General features: G+C 57.3%; 1 protein-coding gene across 5 annotated transcripts in view; it reads right to left on the bottom strand.

Annotated features, from left to right (window-relative positions):
- Positions 1-6,206: 6,206 nt before the first annotated feature.
- Positions 6,207-23,080, bottom strand: part of ABCG1 (ATP binding cassette subfamily G member 1) — an 81,226-nt gene continuing 64,352 nt past the window's right edge. For 2 of the 5 annotated variants that reach the window (XM_058732090.1, XM_058732088.1), the window contains 8 exons: positions 22,544-22,728; positions 22,305-22,406; positions 21,268-21,436; positions 20,358-20,458; positions 20,085-20,243; positions 18,937-19,055; positions 17,069-17,293; positions 6,207-7,260 (listed from right to left, as the gene is read on the bottom strand). In XM_058732090.1, the coding sequence (XP_058588073.1) occupies positions 7,062-7,260; positions 17,069-17,293; positions 18,937-19,055; positions 20,085-20,243; positions 20,358-20,458; positions 21,268-21,436; positions 22,305-22,406; positions 22,544-22,728 (1,259 nt within the window). In that variant the 3' untranslated portion in view covers positions 6,207-7,061. Of the gene's footprint in view, positions 7,261-9,745; positions 15,254-15,288; positions 17,294-18,936; positions 19,056-20,084; positions 20,244-20,357; positions 20,459-21,267; positions 21,437-22,304; positions 22,407-22,543; positions 22,729-23,080 lie in introns of those variants that run through there. The other 3 variants (XM_058732089.1, XM_058732091.1, XM_058732092.1) reach the window with 3 other exon arrangements.

The raw sequence follows: 23,080 nt of genomic DNA, 5'->3' as shown, positions 1-23,080 counted from the left end.
CTACTCCTGCCAGGCCGAGGGAGGGAACCTTTCCAGAAGCATCTCCGACCAAGCAGCACGTGCAAAGTGCAGCTTCCTCTCCTGGGGACGCTGCTACCCAGAGCTGTTCTTGCCCTGACGCGCCCCTGGTTCTGCCTTTGTGTCCCTTTCTCCTCACAGACCGAGCCCAGCCTTTGAGGCCAGGCCGGATCTTAGCTGGAGGGGTTCAGGGGTCACCCCGGGCCCTGGGCCTTGGCCTCAGGCCATGGCGATGACCGTCAGCCATGGTCCTGGTGACTGGGCTATGCCACACAGCCTGCTGGGTGAGGGGAGGGCCACGTCCTGGCCAGTGACAAGGGACAGCCCCCCCCCCCCCCACCACGGAGGCACGAGGACCCCAGACCTCGGCACCCCGCCCTTCCTGGATGCAGCTGCGGCCCAGCGGCCATCACCCCTCAGAGACGGTGCTGTCACCACCCACAGTGTCATCACTCGCTGGCCAGATCAGAGCTACCGCTTCTCCTTCTGAGCCCTGGACATCCCGGTCCTGCCCACTACCCCCACCCCCCAGGCAGCGTCTTCTGTCCTGTTGTCTTGCATTCTGGGCCCCAGTCTTGACAGGGTCTTCCCAGGGACCTCGGAGAGATCCCAGGCCAGACTCACATACGGAAACAACCTTCACACCCAGCACAGGGGTCTCCTTCCAGAGACCTTGCTGCTTAGGAGAACCATCTGGAGGAGGGGGACTTGAGTGTTTCATCCTGGGGCTCACAGGTCTGTCCTGAACCTTCCCTCTGTTGTTCCCACAGCGGGCGCAGGGGGGTCCTCACGCAAGTCAGGCTTTGGACTGTCTGCTCCATGCTCCCTGGGGGTCCCGGGCAGTGTGAATGCTACCCGCCCCCCCCCAAAGCCAACAGCTTCATGAATACTCCAAAGAATGGATCCAGATGATAGAGGCATCTGAGAGGCTTCCGGAAACCTCAGAGGCCAGGCCATTAGATCAGGCTTGAGGGTGGGCTCGGCCCCGGCCCCGGCCAGCCAGGCAGAGAAGCTGGTCACCTCCATCAGTGCCGGGCGGACACCCAACAGCGAGAGCAAAGTGGGTTGGTGGGTAGGCGGGGTCTCCAGGTCAGAGATTCGGACGCTGACCCAAGGTTCAGGATCCTTCCTCTCTCCAGCCTGTGTCAAAAACGAAGTGAACAAGCAAAACCTGTAGCTCACCTGTCCCCACAAAGCCTCTGGGCCAAAAAGGCCACAGACATCTGGGGACCCTGCCAGGCCACTTAAAAAAAAAAAAAAAAAAAAAGACTCCACTAAAAATATCATTTATCTTGATCGCTGAGTTTTAGGGCAACCTTCCAATTTTGTGCCTCTCCCTCGCCCCGTCCTGAGCCCATGGGGGCCATGATATTCTCATGCACAAGTTCACAGAGCACCAGCAACCGGCCAGACCGCCGACCGCCTTGGAGGGAGATACCCCCAGCCGCCGCTCAATCCATCCACCTCGTCCGAGCCCCCAGGGCCCACCGGCTCCCTCTTCAGGTCACCACGAGTACTGCGGCTTCCTACCCATCGCGGCTGCCACCCTACCTTTCTCCCCTTCTAGAAAAGATGTATTAAGATCCCCGATCTCTCCGCTACACCTACCTCCTGCCGGCACCTCTTGAGCAAAACCCCATTTCCTTGAACACCCTCAAAACTGCATAACGCACACCTGAGTCCTATAGTTAATCCTTCCTAACACCTTCTTACTGAGATGCCCCATAATGTGCTGTGTTCCTGTGGTTTTTCGCAGGAGGACGTCGTCAAGACACAGGCTGAAGGCTTGGTGGGGTGACGGGGGCGTGGGGACACATGGTCTCAACCCGTGGTCCTCAGTGGGGCCTTCACGGCCATAGGGGATGTTTGGAGATCTGTGGGCATGTCTCTTAATGCCATATGAATGGGGGGAGGGGCTGCTGGCATCGAGTGGGCACAAAGCCAGATATGGGGGGTCTGCAGTGTGCTGGGGGGTACTGTGGATGGCCAGTGTCCTGTTGGATGCTCAGGCAGCCACAGACCTGTTTGTAATGGTTGGAGACTAGAAGTAGGTTAAAATCCTAGCACAGGGGCGCGTTGGGGGCTCAGCCGGTCAAGCGTCTGACTCTTGATCTCTGCTCAGATCATGACCTCACGGTTTAGAGGTTCAAGCCCCATATCGGGCTCCACGCTGACAGTGTGGAGCCTGCTTGGGATTCTCTCGCTCCCTCTCTCTCTCTCTCTCTGCCCCTCCCCCACTCACTCTGTCTCTCTCAAAATGAAAATGACAATAATAATAAATGAAATGAACAGGGGTGCCTGGGTGGCTCAGTCCGTTAAGCATCCAACTCTTACTTTCAGCCCGGGTCATGATCTCACGGTCTATGAGTTCGAGCCCCACGTCAGGCTCTGCGCTGAGAGCACAGAGCCTGCCTGAGATTCTCTCTCTCCCTCTCCCCCTGCCCCTCCTCTGCTCGCTCTGTCTCTCAAAATAAAGTAACTTAAAAGTATTTTTTTAAGTCAACAAATGAAATAAAATAAAATCCTAAAAGCAAAGTTGTTGTCAAGTTTGGATATACCAGATTTCCCAGGAATGCAAGGGAAGCCTTCTGCGTAGTTCGGAGCTTGGGCTGAGCGGGTCATTCCCGACACGCCATCACCAGGGACAGTGCCCCACGTGCCTTGTGACTTGTCCACCCTGGGGCTGCCTGTATCCTCGGTGCCTCGACGCCTTGCATCACTCGTAACAAGGGGGGGGGGGGGTTGGTGCAGGGGCGAGCCCCCGCCCTCACCTCTGTCTCCTCCTCCAGCTCTGACATGCACAGCTACACAAACATGTAGCATTATCGTTCCATTGTTACTTTCCCTTTACTTCTCATTTTTTCTAGGGCAGGCTGCATGTTTATTTCTCTTAAACTCTGTGTGTAGGCAGGTTACTAAGTTATTAAGTATAAAATTATTAGGTATAACTTCAGTTCAGGAGATCAAAAGGGGTCTTATGAAATCCTTGCTGTCAAGAAGGGGGCTCTGCTGGGATGAGACTCCCCACCTCCCAGGGGGGCCTCTTGCCGCTTCTTGCCGGGGTCCCGAGCAAGACAGCCCCAGGAGACCCCTGCCTCCCCCGCCTCTCTTCGTTCCCGTATTTTCAATCTGAAACCTGGGTCATGGATTTGAACTTAAAAAACCCCAAAGGCTGACAAATGTGTTCTCTGGTCCCCAGGACAACCTCCCTAAAGCCCCTCCCCCTTGTCCCCAGTTCAGATGAGGGAGGGTCACCAGGCCCACAGAAGCGTGGATAACATGACCTCGGCTCCCACCTGCCCGGTACCCTGTACCTTTACTTCCCATTCAGGGGCCGTGCTCCCTCTTTCCCAAACAATCCATTTCTCCCCTGTATCCCTGCAGCTATGGAGGCCGAGTGGGTAAAACCTGGGGTCATGAACCCCCAGCCCATACTGCTGAGCCCAGCCCCGCCCAAAGCGCATTGCTGGGGCCCAGAAGCAGGCATCCGGGAAGGGGTGGGGGGAGTCTGTGCCCCTCCAGGGCTGTGATGGAGCCTGGTGAAAACCCTAAACCCCATGGTCTGTCTCTCGGTCACCCCCTGGTCCCTCCCTCTGTCCCCACTAAAGGATCAAGGGGTTCAGTTCCAACTCCAGGAGATCTTGGCTGACCTGACCTGCATGTCAAAGTGTGTGCCCTCGAGGCCCAAGACTCCTGCAGGGATGACTGACACCCCCTCACGGCCCCATGTACAAACCCACCTCCAGTCTCCACCAATTAAGGGGAAACTTTATCTTTGCCAAAATTTCAAAGTTCCTCCTTCTCCTCCTGTGCTTGAGCCTAACCCAGGTGTGGCCCATGCCTCCACCTCCCACCCCTGGAGATCTCCTCTGTGCTGGGGGAGAGAACAGATTGGAGGGGAGGACGGTGTCAGGGAAGCACTTGGCGTCCTGCCTCCCCCCCACCCCCCCCCCCCACCCCCACAGACGATGAAGCAGCGGCCCAGCCTTCTTTAAGGCTCATTGCTGTCCCCGCTACGGTTCACATATTCCACTTCAGTTAGCCCCACGGCAGCCCTGCGAGGTACAGATTATAAGTGAGCAAGTGGACGCACAGAGACGTTAGGCCGAGAGTCCAAGGTCACACAGCAGAGAGAGGGACCGGAGCCCAGAGTCTGGTCCGCAGGGTCCCCAGCAGCTCCAAGCTCTTTGAGTAGAGGAGAGGGGCTCCTTCTCAGTTCACGGCCAAGGCACTGGGTGGGGTAGTCCGTGGAGGGAAGAGGGGGAAGAGGCAGATGGCTCCAGCAGGGGCAGTGGCCGGATGGCTACTTTGCGTCCTGCCAGAGAGAGCTAGAGGCAGCCCCCCGACCTGCAGGCTGCCGAAGGGTCTTTGAGGGCACCCCAATGTCCTGGGACCCCACCCAGGTGTACACTAGCCCAGGGCAAGCTGGAGGGACAAGAGGAGCAGATATCTGGGGGACGTTTGCGGAAGCCACCCACCCCAGCCCCCTGGGACTCACTGAACAGTGCCCCCAGGACAGACCGACAAGGACCCCGCCCCCTGGTGGAAGCCAGGACCCCGCAAGCCCCCCAGCTCACTGGGCTGGAGAACCCGGACCCAGTTTACCCACAAGTTCCTGGGTGGGGGCAACAGAGAAAAATCAGGTCGCTGTTTTGTACAAGGAGTTTTGGGGTGAAGGTGAGTTATGTGTTCGCTACACACCTTGTGTTGCTGCCCCAAGTCTGCAGCTGCCTCCCGCGTTCCCAGGAGCCGTGGGGAGGCCAGCCCGGGCAGGAGGAGGCGTCCGGACAGGGGCCTGGCTCCCCGAAGTGCTCCGTGTGTGCACAGGGCAAGGTGGCCTCTGTCGGCTGGGGTGTCTTTCCCCTTTGCCCCGGGTCTGACCGTCTCCAGGCGCCGCCTCACCGTGGCCGATGCCCAGAGAGGTTGTGGACGTGGAAACTAGGCCGGACTGAGCACCTGGCGTGTGTCAGATGGTGACTGAGCACACGAGATCTGCAAACCCACTGAATGCTCCGGAACCAGCCGCGAGGCGGGGGGCGTCTCCACCTCCTTGGCAGAGGAGGAAACAGACACAGAGCCAGTTAGTAATTTGGTCGGGAGTTTGCAGCCAGCAAGGCTGGGCTGTGAGGACATCCCTACGGCAGGAGGCCGCCCGGGGCTCAGAGCCCTTCTAGAAGAGCGTGGTTGGATTACAGCACCTGCCGTACAGAGGCCGTTCTGGTCTGTTCTCAGCCACAGCAGTGTCTGTCTCCTGACACTGGCTGAAGAAATTAAATAGTTCCTGTGTTTCAACCTTGTGTAGAGGCCCCGCGGTAATCTGCTAGGTTTAAAAATGAAACACCCAAATCCAGACAAACCAAATGGGAGCGATTTCCTCTAATTACTTGCTTGCCAGGAGCCACAGGTCCCCTCCCCCCAAGCCCAGTTCTGCCCTTGAGTCCTACGGGGCCCGCGGAGGTCTCCAAGGGGTGCAGAATCTTCCTGGGGACTTTTAAACAACATTCTTGGCTGGGGACAGCCGGAGTTGATAGAGCGCCCAGAGAGCGTTAACCAGTTTTAAAATCGGGGGCTAGAAAGTGCTACAGTGTGGGCCGGAAACTCTTTTTCCCTTTTCCCCAAACTGCAGTGAGAAATCATATATTTATTCTTACTTTACTGATGCGGAAGTTGAGAGAAATTTACCCGAGGACCCAGCCTTGCTGAGGTTCAAAGCTGGGACGTGCTGACTGCTCTTGTGGGGGCTACACGGACACGATCACCCCCACAGCCTCATCAGGCTCCCTGGGCACTCAGCTGACACCGGGGCCCCCACATGGTGCCCCATAAGCCTCCTACCTGCTGGTCAGAGCTCCTCCGAAATTCACACCCACCGTGGCCATTAAACCTGATTATTATCTCCGGTGATGTGTACATGCCTTCCCCACCTCTTGAGTTTAAGTACAGCTGGACACTAAAAGTGTGGCTTTAAGGGACGCCCGGGTGGCTCAGTCGGGTAAGCATCTGACTCTTATTGCTATCTCACAGTTTGTGGGTTCGAGCCCCGCGCTGGGCTCCGTGCTGACAGCGTGGAGCCTCCTTGGGATTCTCTCTCCCTCTCTCTGCCCCTCCCCCGCTTGCCCTCTCTGCCTCTGTCTCTGTCTGTCTCACAAATAATTGAATAAACTTAAACAAAAATTTTTTTGAACCAGTGCGGCTACAACATTTATTTGGTAATGGTTCCTTCTGCATAGGCTGCGTGGCTCTGGATCGTCCCGGGATATGTTGGCTTTTCACTGGAATTCACACTCTCTTCTATGGATCTTCAAACGTTCAATGGCATACAGAGGAAGGTTTTTGCTTCACACTTAGACACGAGGGTCAGACTGGCGACAGACTCTGTGGGGAAACCCCGAGAGGGAGGGGGTCAGGCGTCGCCGGGAGTCTCAGAACTGCTGAGGGTCTGGCACCTCTGAACGCAGACAGGGAGGGCACGAAACGGGGTGGGCAGGGCCTCAGACCACGGCCAAGTTCAGACGAGGTGTCCTAGCGAGCCAAAGTACCCCTTACAAGAATCCTTTCTGGGGGCAAGAAGGGCCCGGCACTGTCGCCATGTTGCATCGTAAGGGGCATCGGCTGGGGGAGTTCGTCCACCTCTGCCGGACTTTCTCGGATGGACTTCTCGATGGCGTGTGGCCCAGGAATTGTCACAGAGGCTCCTCTTTCGCTGTGCGTTTTCTCTGAGGCCCTTCCGGAACCTGGGCTGGAAATCCTCCCCTCGGACCGCTGGCCTTTAGGGCTGAAGAGGTGCGGTCGTGCCCTGGAAAGAGACATCCTTTGAGCTTCAAAGACCCCGTCGGCAAACTGGAGACAGCAGCCATGGTGACATCAGAGCGTGTTTGATAGCTGTGGCCGCAAGACGCAGGCTGGGAAAAACCTGGAAAGCCAGAGCCGGCACACCTTGGTCGGCCTTAACGCCGTGGGGGGAGGCGGGGGTCTCAAACCTTCCTGAGCCGCTGACAGTCCTTCATGTGTGTGAGAGGCTACTTTTGAAAACGAAACGAGCTTTATGCTAATTGAAAGAAGCCAGACGCCAAGACGGCAAGAGCGTGACTGCATCTCTGTGACGTGCACAGAACAGGCGCATCCAGAGACAGGAGGCACATTCGTGGCTGCCGGTGACGGGCTGGTGGTGGGTTTCTTCCGCAGGCGCCGAAAGAGTTCGGAAACTGGAGACTGGCCATGGCTGCACGAGTCTGTGAGATCCTGGAAAGCAGTGAACCGTACACGTTAACAGGGCAAATTTCACACTGAATGACCTCGCTCTCTCTCTCTCTTTCCATATACGTTATATATAATAAACAGAATTGTGCTTCTAATCTCTCTCTGTGGATTTACTGACTTTGGACAGCGTCAGACTTTCTGCTCCAAGAACTGAGTTTACTTCCAAGAGTTTACCAAGGGCCACGGTGGGGGCCGGTGCATCCTGTCCTCCGCGCCACTGGCCTTACCAGATGGCCTCTGAGGGGGCCTCGTCCCCTTCCAGGTGACCCCGGGCCGAGGGCTCTCTCCACCTTCTGCAGCTCAAGGTGCAAGAATTAGCTGCTTCTCACCAGACAGCTGCCCTTGCCCCTGTTGGCCTGGACGCTGCAGCCTTTCTCTGTTCGCTTTTGTGGGGTACAGATGGTCCCCTCTGCTCCGACCTACAAACCTTGCCAGGAGGGCTGGGCCGCTCCGTGGCCCACGGCGCACAGCCCCGGCGTCCACTAGAGGGAGCCCTTGGCGCCCACGTCTGTTCTGTCATTGCTCTGGTCCAGCCACCCCTCCCCCACTTCTCACCAACCCAGCGGAATTTTCTGTCCTGGGATGTGCAGAGATCCCTTCTCCTCCTGCCACCTGCTCTCAACTGTGACACCCGGATGAGGAAATTGGGAGAAACGAATCAAGTTCCAAGGTCACTCCTGGGTGTGGCCGGATTAGCATCTCCTAAGAGCGGGAGCACAGAGCACAGACCCACAGGGCCGGCCGGCTGCTCGCATAGCAGGACAAGCAGAGGAAAGAAGGCAGCTGGGGGGAAGAGGGTTTGTCCATCAGGAAGAGTGCCCTGCCACAGGGTTTTGTCTCTACTGCTTACATCATTGTCTTTCTACAGAACGGGGTTGCTTTCACCGCCAAGGCCACGGCGATGTTGTCAGCAAGGATTAGCACTCTTGGGTGGGGTAGGACCCTCTTTCTCAACAACATCCCCCGGGCCTGGCGGCTTTGTTGGGGGTCTCCTGTCCCCCGCACACCTGCAGCTCCCAAGCATCACCACGTTCGCATGTAAGGGAAGGCCAGAGGGCTGGAGACGAGATGCCAGCCACGTGGGACTGCCCCAAAGCCACTGTGAGAGTGAGGGGGGCACACGTGGGGTCCGCGGGTCCCCGTCTTCTCTGTGCACCTGTCCTTCCTTCCACTTGCGTTTCCAGAAAGCCTTCTGTGATTTAAATTGTGGGTTACAAGGATATCAGTAGAAGAATGCTGTCCAGATTTTCAGATTTATTAAAGCCCGTTTGTTATTGTAGAAACAACCACAGCGTCTCTCCGAAGGGAAATGGCTGCAGGGATTCTGGAACGTTCCCGCGATGATGCGCCACGCAGCTGCTGAAGTGAGAATAGGGAGGGCTGTGCCCTCCGGTCTGGAGCACCGTCTGCAATCCGGTGGGAGGGGAGGCGAGCGGGGGCGTGGGGTGGGGGTGCTGTGTCCGCCTCTCTGGGTGAACAGACTGCTGTCTGGTTGTCCACTCCGGGTACCTCGAGGGGGGTGCCTGGGATGGGTTCGGGGCAAGATCATTCACTTTTGTATTATTTGTTAAAACAAGTATGTAGAATTTTTGTAATTTAAAGATGCAAATGAAGATAATTTTGGAAAAAGTGTGGAAGGAATGGGGATTTTGATGGGGGAAGGAGCAGAGGGGTTTGGGAGCATCTCACAAGATTTGGGGGCAGAGAAACCCGGGCAGGAAGAAGGGGTGATGAATGCTGGGTCATCGGGCGGTGGCTTCTCTCTCTGTGTGTCCCTGCGTCCACACCTTCCTCCACACCTGCAGAAGTAATCTGGTCCTCCCCATCACGGCCATACCCAGGTGATGATCCCAGAGTGACACCTGTGCCCAGGCTCAGCCTGAACCCCAGTGCTGACCTATACAGGGGCCCTTAGAACATAAAGCCACCAGAGCTGACTCCTGGGGACACTCGCCCATCATCGTGCCCCTCGGCAAAGTACCTGGGAGAAGTTTCCTCTGGTCATGGGGGATGGGTTCCCGCAGCCACTTCCTATGACAAAACAGATTCTCCTCCTTAGCCTTCAACCCCACAGTGTCTTCTTCCCACGTGGGGAGGACGATGCGGGGGTCAAAAGTCCTGGCTACCTGCGAGACTGTCACCATCTGAATTCGGCCTCCATCACTCGTCTTGGGCCAGCTGTGAAATCTATAAGAACCTCGCTTCCTCATCTGTGACTCTCCGGCCCCGCCCGAGGAGGGCGTTTAAATGAGATAGTCCACGAAAACGCACTTGACCCGTCCTCCCGCAGAACCAGTGGGGGCTGCCCACCACACCACCACCACTCTTGTTCCTCTTCCCATCCATTACAACACCGGCTGAGCCAATGGCTCCGTCAAGAGCGAGTTTCTGCCAGACCCCAGGCCCCATTCGCCCGGCAGGCGCGAGCACTGGCACTGTGGAAAGCAAGGAGAGAGAAGGGGAAATCTGAAAATAACAATGCTTTATTTGATTTATGTCACATTTTCCTAAGTGGCATCTAGTTTCAGAAAACAAAGTTCAGGTCTGCAAAAAATGCACGTACAAATCTTCTAAGGAGGTAACTCTACAGAAATGTACACGACAGGACCGAAGCCTGTAAGGTACAGTTAGAAAGCTCACATCCTAGGGTCTGCTTGCGTCTCTGTTCCAACGGAGTGGACAGCCCCTGAAACAGGTACCCGAGAGAGCCGACGTTATTTTTAAATATATATATTTATATATACGTATGTACGTACACGTGTGGTGTTTATCTACAACGGTGCAAACCTCTCGCAGAGCGCAGGCGACGGTATTCCCTAAATAACAATGGCAAGATCGTTGCAAAGTCATCCATACCGTATTTTAAAAACCAGGGATTATACAATCACAGATTAGATATACAGATATATGCACGCGTTTGCACGCTGATTGAAAATGTTGCTTGCATTGACTGTTGCTTTGGGACAACAAAGGGGTAACACTCAGTAGCGACTCATCAAATGAAAGGCAACAACCGGCAACCTGCTCACACGCCCGCTACGTCTGCAAAGGAAAATGCAAACAAGGCTCAAAGGGCTGGTTACAGACAGTAACTTTGTTTTAAACATACTCTCACCCCCTTCTACAGTGATCCTAAGATTATAAAAACGGAAAACCCACCGTGCGGCTTCGGAGGCCCATTTTATCAGCAACTCGGACCAGTGGACCCTTTCTACCGTTTTTGAGTGGCCGAGAACTTAAAAATGACATGTTGATGGCGACGCTCGGGCGTCATGGAAATGTTATGGGAAAGAGACCCCTGGGGTACACGAGGACAGAATTGTCAAAGACAATTATACAAGGTAAAACTGTAAGAACAAAATAGCTACCACGACCATTGAAATACTTTCAGGAAAACCAAGACCCATGGGACCGTTCGGACCGGGTTGCACCCTGAGATCTCCAGGAAGCCCAGATCCTGGGGCTCCCAACCTTCACCCTGTGTTCCCCATGACTTTTACCTCCCCCTCGGCCTAATCATTCCGTCCAGCGGGAGAGGGCACATTCGGGGCAGCCCAGGAGGGGAGGCCGTTTTGGTGACCTGTGGGGCAGAAATGGGCAAGTGGTTTCCCCCAGCTCCCTGTGCGCCCCCAGGCTGTGCTGGGATCTGTTGCTGGGCCAGCCCTCAGGGCAGGTGGCGCAGAGGAACACCGTCCACCTGTGAGCTGCTGGGAAGGGCTTCCAGCAACTCCTTCCCCGGGGGGACTGGTCTGGGGGGGGGGGGCTTGAGAACTGGGCCCAGCGGGCCTGCAGTGGAACGTCACCGGGGCGCTCTGTCGCCCACCGGCCTGGCCCCAGCATCCCCACCCCGGCCCGCCCGGCCCTGCTGCGCGTGGCGAACGCCTCCCGCGTACAGAGGTGAAATGCTGTTTAACTGTACACGACACCAGGGCCACGTTTAAGTTCATGTGCAAAGTGTAGGCCAAAGGCACCCAAAGGCGACGAACGGGATTCTCTCTTCCGTTCACGCAGATACTCCAGGACAGGGAGGAGCTGCCCCACGGAGGAAAACCTCAGCTCCGTGTAGTAATGTCGAGTTTTGCTGCTGCTTCTTTATGTGGCTTGGGGCTCGTGCCGCTCCCAAGATTTGGTGCTCCTGCTTAGGGGCTGAGGGAGGACCCTCTGGAAACCCGGAATTGCAAGCTCGGTGAGAAAGTCACTGCGCGCCCGGGGTCATGTCCTCGGTCGAGACCGTGGGGGGTCTCCCGGGAAGGAGGACCCCAGGGCTCTGCCTCCTCCGTCCTGCAGCCTCAGAAAGCCGGGCCCGGACACAGCAGCAGACTCCCCCCACCCGCCCTGCGATCAAACAAGGACACTTCATGCTCTCGCTTCCTCCTCTTCTGCTTCACGATGGTCTTTGTGCTGCGGGAAAGCCCCCAAGCTGTGCCCCCACCAGTGACAGTCCATTGCCCGGGCCGCAACACGGTACCTAATGTACCTGGTCGTTTTCTCCTTCGCGACGCCAGGGGGACTATTTCTGAGAACAGGGAGGCATCAGGGGCTGAGCCTGACCTAAGCTCATTTCTACAAAGCGGGTTGACATAAACGCACCGCGGATTCCCTCGGCCGGCCTCCGTGCGCCCTCGACTCGGCCACACAAGCGTCTGTTGGAGGAACGACTGCAGGTTGGCACGTTCAGAGGTAGCATACGAAATCGGGCTCGGGCTAAACCCTTCTGTCTGCACCAAGATGAGAGAAAGAAACGGGAAGAATGTGCGGTGGTTCTCGGAAAACCCAGCTACACCGCCTGGAAGGGCGGGCGTGGGCGTCACCTTCGCTCTGCCTTCCTGCCCTGGACGCTTGGATTTCACAAACGGGCTGAGCTGAGCCCGCCGTGAGGCGTCTTCCCTGCCCTGCCCGCCTCTGGCCTCAGGGAGGCCCCCGGTCTTGGCAGAGGGCGATGATCCCAGAGGAGTCCAAGGACAGTGACCCAGAAGGGCCGAGGCGGGACTGGAGGGTCTGCGGAGGCAGGCGGGCGCGGAAGGAGAAGCAGAGGGAGCAGGTGAGCACACGGAGCCACTTCGAGCCGGTCCCACACGTGGGGTGCCCTCCGATCTTGCAGGCCACCCTTCTGTCCCCATCACTTAGGATTTGCAGGGGCCAATCGTTCTGCCACTTTGCTCGGCCCGGCTCTCTGCTTGCTTACCAGAGGTGGGAGCGAAGACCCGTTTGAAGGCCAGGCCTTAAGCACCACCCCCCTTAAGTCCTTGCTCCGGGGGAGCTAAAGCAGTGCACAGCACCGGCCTCCTTCTGGGTCCCGCTCATGTCCGCCTGGGGAGCCAAACCCAGGGAGAACATGCTTTCCCCATCACAGCCGCCTCCACAGAGGCCAGGCCAGAGAAGTGGGTGTCCGGGAACATGAGAGCGAGGAGAGGGGGATATTCCTCTGAAGAATGGCCACCAGTGCCTGTGTCCCCGGAGCTCACTCCAAGACGGAGGGGATTGGAGAGGAAGGGGCACACGGGCCACAGCGCACTGGGGGGCTCGGCCCTGTTTGAGGTTGTGGCCGACATTGACAGGGCAGGAGGAAGTGGGTGGAGGTCTGGGAGAACAGAGCAAAAGCACAAAGCTTTAAGACACAACATGGTGTCCGGAGAGGAAGGTGAATTTACAAGCGGGGGTGTTAGACCAGAACGCCAAGTAACAAAGCAAGAATCTTACTAGACGCACGACAAATGTATTCAAAATGCAACCTAAGAACCCATTTTACCTAGTAAGATTTAAGCAAATCATTCTGAACTGGAAGCATTTAACACTGAACACAAGTGAAACGTTTTATGTAAAATATTTTATTAGCAGTCTTGACTTCTTAAAAGTATCTAACGTTATATTCGCACACTCTGCACTTCCCCATCTTGGGTGTTATGTTTGACCCTTGGTCACATTGACACGGCACTGGATGTGGGAGCCTCAGCGGATTTTGACTACGCTCTTGGCCATCTGCACGGCAGGCATGAAGTGGAATTTTCTCCCACCTTCTGGGAACAAAGGATGACGGAGAATTTGGAGACGGAGCACGTGTGCGTACACACACACACACACACACACACCAGCCCTCTCTAACCCGAGCTAATTCTCAGGTACACAGCTTTAGGAAGCTAAGACCAGGCCGGGGCAGAGGAAAGCACCTCTCCACGAGACAGGAGTCCACTCAGCCTCCAAGGCCAGAGGGACAACCCCATGCCGGGCGATGGTGGGGGGGAGGGTAGGGGCATGGGCCACCCTCCTGTCTCGGCTTTCTGTTTGGTGGCAGCCAAGTCCATAATGAACAGCCACTAAGCTAGTATTCTAGTATTGCACTTTATGCTTTAGGAAGTATTTTCATGTGTATTTGTACATCACAAATAGGAGGCAACAGGGCAAAGCAAAAAAAAAAAAAAAAAAAAAGACCTGGGGTCAGACCCCCACTCAAATTTCCGGTGCTCTCTTCCCTGGTGTCAGACCGAGACCTCGCCCGTCCTCCCCCGCCCGGCCTTTTGCATCTGCAGAATGAATACAACCCCCGCCCCATCACCTGCCGCCCTGGAGGCCAAGCCACCTCTGGGTTCCCTCCCCCTGGGCCCCCAGGGCCTGAGACACTAGCACCAAGCACGTGGGGAGCACCAGTGACCGTGTTTGCTGAGGGAGGGGATGAACAGAGGGCCCCCGCGGCTCCTGGCTCAGTGTCCGGACAACCAGCAGGGAAAACACGCTCAGTACGCGGCGGCCCGGGCTTTCCGTCCTCTCAGCCAAACCACAGAAGGTGGCTCCACCTGTCCCTGACGTCCCGGTCATGCTCCCTGGGAACGTGGCCTTTCTGTGGGTCTCTGGGATGAGCTTTCTCCTGGTCCCGAAGGCCCCTTGCCCAAGGTGACATCACCAGACTCCAGCATCTTCCATGTACAGGGTTTCTTCCCTCCCTGGGGAGAGCTCCCCATGGCACCCACGCGGGACCCTTGGAAGAACTGCCCCCTCTGGCTGGTCCTCAGCGAGATCAGGAGCAAAAAGGGGCACAATCCTACGGTGGCACCCATGGAAGGCTCCCAAGGTGCGGCTGGCACCAGACCCCAGGCCCCGCAGCTGTCGGAACCTGCTGCTCCCCCTTCTTGCCTGACAGGCCGAACTTAGCAGCGAGACCTTTTGGACTCGCGCTTTTGCCTCTCCTAATACCGGAGGGGCTTCACATCTCTCACGCAAGTTTTCACTCTTCCCTCTAAATGAAGAATCACAGAGACGAGAGGAGGCATTGCATTCAGAACTCACGACGAGAATTAAACCCGGGCAGCTGGTCTCGATTCAGTCCCAGCAGGTGGACACCCCCCTCTTAACCGCAACGAGTTCAAAAACAAGTCAACAGGTGGTCTGGATGTTAGCTTAGGTCATCCGAGTGAGACGTTGTACCCAGCTACCTGGGGACGCAAAGAACACCGTTTGCCTCACTGTCGCCCAGGGTCTGTGTGAAGGCGCCAGCGGGGGGCACCTGCCGCTGATGGGGGAGGGACGGCATCCCGGGACTGACCGCCTCTCTCAAGGCACCCCAAGGCCTTTCTGAGCAAATCCCCTGCCTGGCCACGACAGTATTCGTGCCACACACCAGTCAGCGCCCTGTTGCTTTGCACGTGCATTTTCCTCGACAGCGGACAGCCTCACATCCGCCAAATCTGCCCCCTACCCGTCTTCATCTATTAAGGGACAAATGTAATTTCTCAAGAGTGGAAAATGGAAAATGCAGGGAGCATGCACTCCTAGGGAAATATTTCCTTCTGAGGACGCAGGGACACTTGGAAACTAGATTTTCGGTCTCAAGGAATCTGTTTCCTTCTGAAATGGCTGAGACACCGCACGGTGGGCTCGGGTCACAAAATGGTGCCTGGTAGGGGGAGGGCTGGGTCCTGCATTGCAGCTCCCGGCCAGCCTGTCCTTGGCAGGGTCACAGACCTGCCTCCAGAGGGCTCACCTGGAGGGAAAGAGGTCTTTAAATACCCAGCGCACCTGATGTCACTGTGGCGTGACCAAAACCATCCCCCTGGCCCCACCCCCTCTCTATTTCACCAGGCTGTTCCCATGCGGGACTTCCTACCTGCGACATCTTGCAGGCAAATCTGTCTTGAAATTAAACGAAGGCTTTTTATGGCGCCTAAAAAGCGATCCTGGTTAAATCGCTTCATCTGGCCGGTGATGCCCCATTTGCACAGAACCATGAAACTCAAAGCTACGTTGTAACATGTCTCCACTGTGTTTACTAAAACGGATCAAAGCGGGAGCAAAGGGATCACCAAGAGGAGCAAAGGGATCACCAAGTATCTGCGAGTCAAATCCATGTGCCGGCAAAATCTGAACGCTCTCCATTCTCTTCAAGTAGCAAATAGAAGCTTTGGGAACACGGCTGAGGAGGCGCAGAACCTCTCAGGGCTGAAAGCAGCCTTGAAGACTGCCCATTGCTACCGTTCACAGACCAGGAGATCCAGGCTCAGGGCGGGAAGGAGCCAGAATCGCTAGGAAACCCCGGCCCCAGGGCAAGGAGATTCCGAGGGGGCAACACTCCATTCCCTTCTTTGGCCTCTTCCGACCTCCACCCTGTGGTCACACTGCCTCTGACGGCTGGTAGGCGCCCAGGCACCTGGAAGCAAGCCAGAGGCCGTTTACCCCTCCCCTAGATGCACCCTCAACCTCCTTCACGGGGAAGAAGGAGCTTCTGATCCGCGACATCGCCACCAGCCCAGCCAGGGCTGAGAAGGAGGAGATGCCACCGAAACAGGGCTTGGCAGGTGGCATTGCCCACAACCCTGTCCACCGCCTGGCCAAACCACAGGCGTCTCGGCCACACGGTGTTCGCCGCTTTCTTGCAAAGGCCTTGGATGCTCTGGGGTCTGGGCACCCTCCCCACCGCCTCCCCCCAGCCACAGTGGGGTCCCCTCACGGCCCTCCGTGTGCCCCCGTGGACTTTCCGCAAACCCAGCACCCCCAGCTCCATGGAGGTAGGTGATGTGATACATGGGGAGAGAGACACACGGGTAAAACATCAACAGAGCCAATTTTCTGGACATGTTGTAGGCAAAATTAAGGTGTTCAGAGAGTTAGGAAGAAATAAACAATATGTTTTGCTTAAGATAAGAAGCACGGGGGGAAACAGAAGGCTTGGGGGGCGTCGGCCAACCTCACCCTCCAGCTTTCTTCACGACTTCTTGAAATTCCGGCGCAGCTGAGCGCGTGCAGCTCCAGAACCTTCTCTCCGCCGGGGACCGCGTCTCCATCTTTTACAGCTTCAGCCCGAAAAACGAGACCAGCCCCGCGGTGAAGTTCAACCCCTCACCTCTCGAAGCAAAGTGTGTTATTTACCCTGAATCGTGTTCTTCGACAAGTACTAAAAAGATACAGTTTCTTCAAATGGATGAGAGTTATGGGCTTTTGGCTTGGAACGTGACTTCTCCGTGGAGAAGGAGGCAGACCGTGGGGGGGTGACAGCGACAGTCACGAGCGGGGCCGCGGGCGCTGGCCTTCCTCCCCGGCCGCCCCGCCGCTGCGTTGTGAAATGCTGCTCGCGGACACACCTCTACACCCGCTTTCCCGGCGGAGCCAGAAAGGGGGACGGAGCAAAGGCCTGGCCGGGCTGCGCGGACCGGGCGGCCTGATGTCCGCGGCCCGAGGGCGCTGCCAGGGCTGGGTGGCGGGGGTCCCTGTGTCCGCGGGCACGGCCCTGCCACTGCGATCCTACAAGCCACCCTGGGCCGCACTGTCTACTCCGCCCTCTGCCGGCACTCCGGTGTTTTACCTCTCGGCCCGGATCTTGTATCTCAGGACGAAGTAGGCAATGAGGCGCAGGGAGATGAAGAAAACCCCCAGGACGATGAAGTCCAGGTAGAGCTTGGCGTCCTCCACGTCCAGCTCCCGCAGGATGGCCTCTGACTTCTGGAAGTGGCACGTCTCGTCGATGCCACAGTGCAGGTCCTCCCGGTCCAGGCCGTAGATGGACAGGATGACCCCTTCGAACCCGTACCTGCGGAGGAAGGCACAGAACGTGAGCACGGCTCTGTCCGCGGCCAGGGGACCCCGCAGCCCCGCGCGGGGGGGGATCTGGGTGGGCCCCCAGCCAGCCCTGACCCATAGCGTGGCCGCTCTCCCTTCCCCAGACCTGTCGTCATGGAGATAGCTCCCAGCCCTGCAACGTCGTCCCAAGACAGACGCATCCAGCGGCTTGGCTGAGGTTTGTCCAGTTTTTGTCTCCTCCAGAGCCTCCTCCCGAAAAACCAAACTGGACGCACAGTAGGGATTTGTTCAATGGGGAAATGAATTGAAAACCCTTTGATCAGGGCGCCTGGGGGGCTCAGTCGGTTAAGCATCTGACTCTTGGTTTTGGCTCAGGTCACATGATCTCACGGTCCGTGGGATCAAGCCCCGTGTCGGGCTCTGCGCTGACAGTGCAGAGCCTGGTTGGGATTCTCTCTCTCCACCCCTCCCCTGCTCATGCTCTCTCTCTCTCTCTCTCTCTCTCTCTCTCTCTCAAAATAAATAAATAAAATTTTTTTTAAAAAGCTCTCTGATCACCTCTGATATTACATACTTTTTTTTTTAAATAGTCAGGACCTGATCACCTTCAAAGGAACGTAGAACATCTTTTTTTATTAGTTTTCCTTATTTTTGAGAGGCAGAGAGAGACAGAGCATGAGTGGGGGAGGGGCAGAGAGAAAGGGAGACACAGAATCCGAAGCAGGCTCCAGGCTCCGAGCCGTCAGCACAGAGCCCGATGTGGGGCTCGAACTCATAGACCGTGAGATCATGACCTGATCGAAAGTCAGACGCTCAACCGACTGAGCCACCCAGGTGCCCCAAAGGACCGTAGAACATTTAAATAAAACCCTTCTGTGCCAGCTCTCGTTCTGTCCCAGCTCTACAGCGCCAGAACAAAAACACCAATTTTTAGGAAGAAAGACCTGGGTTTCTGATTTCTTGGTGTTGGAACGCACACCGATTGCTGAAACTCTGTACGAGTGCTTTGTTTTCATTTTGTTTTCCTGAACAATACATCTGGGTCTGAACTGACATTCTAGAAAAGGAAAGCTTCTTCCCAGCTTCGGATCTCATGCGTCACCCGGAGTCCCTACAGCTGGGGGAGGCGAGCTCTGAAGGCAGGCGCTGTCCAGTGAGGCCAACGTGCCAGGAAGCCCCCAGCAGAGAGGACGAGGTCCGGGCGCCACAGTGCCGAGGGGCCAGGACGCTCTTGGTCGAAAACAGTAGGATGTTTAAAACATGACTTGGTTTCTCTGGATTTACATGCGGTCAGAGTGACGGGTGCTGTTCGTTCCCGAGAGGAACGAGGTTCCTAAGATGAAAACACTCTCCCCACGGCAGCTCTCCAAAACAGGCGGAATTTGGGGGTCCACAGTGGCTCCTCCAAGGCACAAACTGTTAGTATTTATTTTATCCTTATGTGTGTGTGCGTGTGAGTGTGTGCGTGTGAGTGTGTGTGTTGGTGACAATGGGAACATGTAAGACTTAGGGAAAAAAATGAAAGGCACCAACGGCCTTGGATCCGTGATGCAAGCATCACGCTGGCCTGTAACTGACGGCTGAGAAGTGGCTTTTGTCCCCTCCCTCTGTGCGCACAGCGCTCCGAGTGATGAGAGACGTCACACACGCTACCTGACGTAGGAGATGTACGACATCCACTGCAGGTAAGCTGGGATCGTGTCGAAGCTGACGAAGAACCCCGAGAAGAGGAGGACGGGGATGGCCGTCACAGGGCCCACAAAGGTTGCCACCTGGCGGGACACAGAGAGCACGTGCTCAGAGGCGGCAGGTGGGAGGTCCCGCCCAATTTCCTCAAGTGTCCCCAGGAGGCCATCCCCCACGTGTCTGCAGGGTCGGCAGCAGCCGGGGCCGGGCCAGGGTGTCAGGCTGGGGCCCACGAGGCCAAGCTGGCACGACGGAGCCCCCGTCCTCCAGCAGCAGGGAGCGGCTGGGATGCTGGGCTTGGAGATCAGCGGGCCCCAGCAGAGGGGACAGAGGCAAAGAGACAGAGCCTTCTGCAGGGCTGCAGCGGGACCGCAGTGACTGGCGGTGAGGCAGCAGGAACAGCACCTGGAGGGTCGGACAGCCAGGTGCTGCCACCGCGTCCAAGGGAGGAAGGGCCGTGAGCGCTATCCCCTGGGCACCCCCTGCGGCCGGTGGGCCCAAGCACTTTCCACGGCCATCTCGGGGGTACCATTGCTATTCCCGTCCGTGGAGCGGGGGGCCACCCTAGGGGCTAAGCAGGTGGGGCTGGCGGGTTGGGGGGCAGGGCGGTGCCGGACACGTGAAGGGCACATGAAGCCCCAGAGAGCACGTGGAGGGGCTCGGGGCAGGGTGGGGGCACAGACTGCAGCTGGGGGGGGGCGGTCCACGGGGTAGTGGAGTGGATTCCCCAGAGGCTGCAAACCGTAGGACTCCGAGCCAGCTGCGTGAGCCTGACCAGACCGTGTTGCCTCTTGGGCCTCAGTCTCCACATCTGCAAAATGGGGACAGCATCCCAGCTAGCGGGAGGGCGTGGGGGGGGGGAATGCTCCATGAGCTATCATGTGCCACCCGAGGGCACCTGTTGGTGGCAGTGTACCAACCCTGACCGGCCACAGCAGTGTGAGTCCTTCCCCAGGGAGCGACCAGGTGAAGCCGATCCAGGCGGTCAGGGCAGAAGCGAGAGGGGGGTTTGGGGAGGAGGGGTGGTACTGAGCCCCGCCAGGGCAGCAGCCCCGGCCGCACTGGCCCAGGTGGGGGAAGGGAGGCCCCTCAGGTGGTGTTTCCTCTGCCGGTACCTGCAGGGACGTCGAGGCAGCTCCAATCAGCAGACCCAGGGACTGCGCCACCAGAGAGGTCATGGTGCCCAGTGCGGCAAACAGGACGAACCTCACGGCGTCGGACGGCTGTGACGTCATCCAGTACACGATGCTGCAGTAGGCCACCGGGAACATGATCTGGAAGCACAGGGTCCGTCACGCCCCCTGCAAACGGCTGCCTCCCCCCACCCCTTGCCGGCAGTGATGGAGAATTCCCGCCCCTCTTCCAACCACGCCCCTTCATTCACACACCTGGAAGGGGACATCGGCCATGGTCTTGGCCAGGTAGTAGGCTTTCAGGCTGTACCAATAGTTCAGGTGCTCCCGAAGGAATACTCCCATCTCCAGGGGGACTAGGAGACAGAAGGACGGAAAAGGGGTCGGGCGGACGTCCCCGGCCAGCTGGAGACGCGCCCAGGCGACCCCGTGCTGAGCTGGAGGCCGCGGCCTGGACCTGTGTGCGTGCAGCGCTCAGAGATGGAGCGAAAACATGTGAAGTGAATCACCAGCCTGGAAAAACTGCCGACTGGTTTTATAACCCGAAGAGTCACCGAGCGGAAAATCAAAGAGCGGAGGACGTCTCCTCGGAGACTGAGCGTTATTTTAGAGATGCGCTCAAGTGGTTACGGCTAACCTCACCACTGACCAGTGTGAGTCCTTCCGTGCGCGAGAGGCCCCAAGCTGGTCCTGAGGATTCAGGGCCATTTAGGGCGGCAGCACTCGGGCCGGGGGGCGGTTTTTACGCCAGAGTTCACGGTCAGCCTGAAGTGAGCAAGGGCAGTGCACTCACAAACAATCTGGAACTACACAGAAATCCATCCAGAATAGCTTTACCTGCTCGCAAACTTGGCCACAGCAGGCTCCCTTAATAAGTGAACGAGGTCATGCTACCCCAGTAAAATTTGAGGGATTCCTGATTAGAACACCTTTCAGAAACCCCCATCAGCCTTCCTCCATGCTTACAGATATGTCATTAGTGATTAATTCCTTTGGCTTAAACATGGTATGTATTTTCTCGTCTAAGAGAAAATATGATAGTACCTGTCAACCAAGAAAATGGCACTTCGAAGAACCAAGACAGTACGTGTCAGAAAAGTCATCTATGGGCCACGCCCCGGTCTCAGCGCCCCATTGGTGGGTGGGTCTAGGGTCAGGCACTCACATGTGAGAACAGTGGGCATGAGGGCCGCGAACATGAGGAACAGCATGGAGAAGAAGAGGAAGCCGGAGTTACTCAGGACCTTCTTGGCTTCGTTCCCGATCCCCAGGTAGAGCAGGCCAATGAGGAGGCCGATGCCGATGTGAGACGTGATCCGCAGGTGCGTCAGGACCTGGGGGCAGACACGGCTCTCACTGGTGTTCGCGGGGGTCGGGCAACGACAACAGGGCCAAGGCCTCTGGAGGCATCGACTGCTGATTTCTCCTCCAGAAAAACAAGCCTGAACCCTAAACCAACTCTCTCTCTCTCTCTCTCTCTCTCTTTCTCTCTCTCTCACACACACACACACACACACACACACACACACACACAGCATTTAACTGCTGTGAAAACAGAAGCAATTGCTAGGATGGGTCCATCGGAGGCCCCTCCTCGGAGCACGCTGGCCCGGGAGGCCCCCAGCCCTCCAACTTTCCAAGTAGGTCCCGGAGCCCCACTGGGCACTCAGCTGTCCTCGGCAGGTAGCCCGTCAGGTTGTCCACTGGGACAGGTGGACATGATCACAGCTCCCGGCCACTCACCACCTCCCGCCTGACAGGCTCTGTACATCTGCCAGCACCTGGGCCCCCAGGGACTCCGCGAGGGAGGAGCACCCCCACTTGGGCCTGGCCGGTGGGACGTGCGCACGGGAGACGGTCTGCCGCCCCCAGCGGGAAGTTTTACAGGCCACCTGGATTTCTCTCACGCTTGCCCTTTGCCGCGTCCCAGAAAAGGAGCCGTGTGTCCGCTCTGGGTCCCAGGATGAGACACGTGAGGCAGGGCCACAAGCCACAGCCACCAACACACGACACCAGTGAGACATACGTGTTTCCTATTGTAGCCACTGGCATCTGGGGGCTGTTTGTCACAGCAGCATCGTGGAGGGAAAGCTGACTGATGCAGATGCAGGGAAAGCAATCCGAGAGCCCCATCGGGATGAACAAGGCGGAAAATGACCCGACACGCACGAGACACGGGAGAGTATCTGCAAACACCCTTACCGAATCCCTCATGATACTGAGGAAGGTCCTTTTGAAGAGAATGCAGAACTGGGTGAGGCAGCTGGCCGAGAAGCTGTGACAGCCTTCCATGGAGGTGGAGTCCTGGGGACACACGCGGGAAGGGGGAGGGGTGAGCCGCCCGCCCGGGACGCGCCTCCCCCCGGCTCGGAGCCCCCATGCAGCAGCGTGCAAGGTGCATCATGCAGCCGTCCCACCGGGGGGCCGGGGGTTTGCATTACCTTTCTCAACCCCTTTAATCGTTTTGCCTGCTTTACCTCTTCAGAGGGCCGGTGCCAAAGAAAAGGGTTCACCTCGGCATCCCCCCCAGGCTCTCTCCTGTGGTCAGAATCACACATGCCCTCCCGGACGGCTCTCACCAGGCGGCTGTTCTGGTCACCGTATTCACCGGACGCTACCTCCATGACTGCAGGAGACACAGGCGGGTCAGCCCCGGGCCCCGGAGAGGTGCCCCCAGGTCCCTCCCATGGAGCCAGGCGGTGCTCATTTTGCGACAGCACAGCCATTAGCCTCGCGGGGATGTTTTCAACCCATTATACGGACGCTGTGTGACATGATGAAATCATTTCACAGCCAGTGTGTTTTTAGCCCTAAACTCCCCTCCCCCCCACCCAGAAAGGCCACTCATCATAGCAGAAGGGGGCTTGTGTGTCCCTATGGGCCGAGGCGGGAGTGATTCTTCAGCACCATGGAGAAGGGCCCTGGAGGCACCAGGCTGCGTGGGACCATCAACCCCACCTCTCTATCCCCAGGGATGT

Source organism: Neofelis nebulosa, chromosome 5, assembly GCF_028018385.1.
Source record: "Neofelis nebulosa isolate mNeoNeb1 chromosome 5, mNeoNeb1.pri, whole genome shotgun sequence".
Classification (NCBI taxonomy): domain Eukaryota; kingdom Metazoa; phylum Chordata; class Mammalia; order Carnivora; family Felidae; genus Neofelis; species Neofelis nebulosa.
This window is presented reverse-complemented; position numbering and strand designations above follow the sequence as displayed.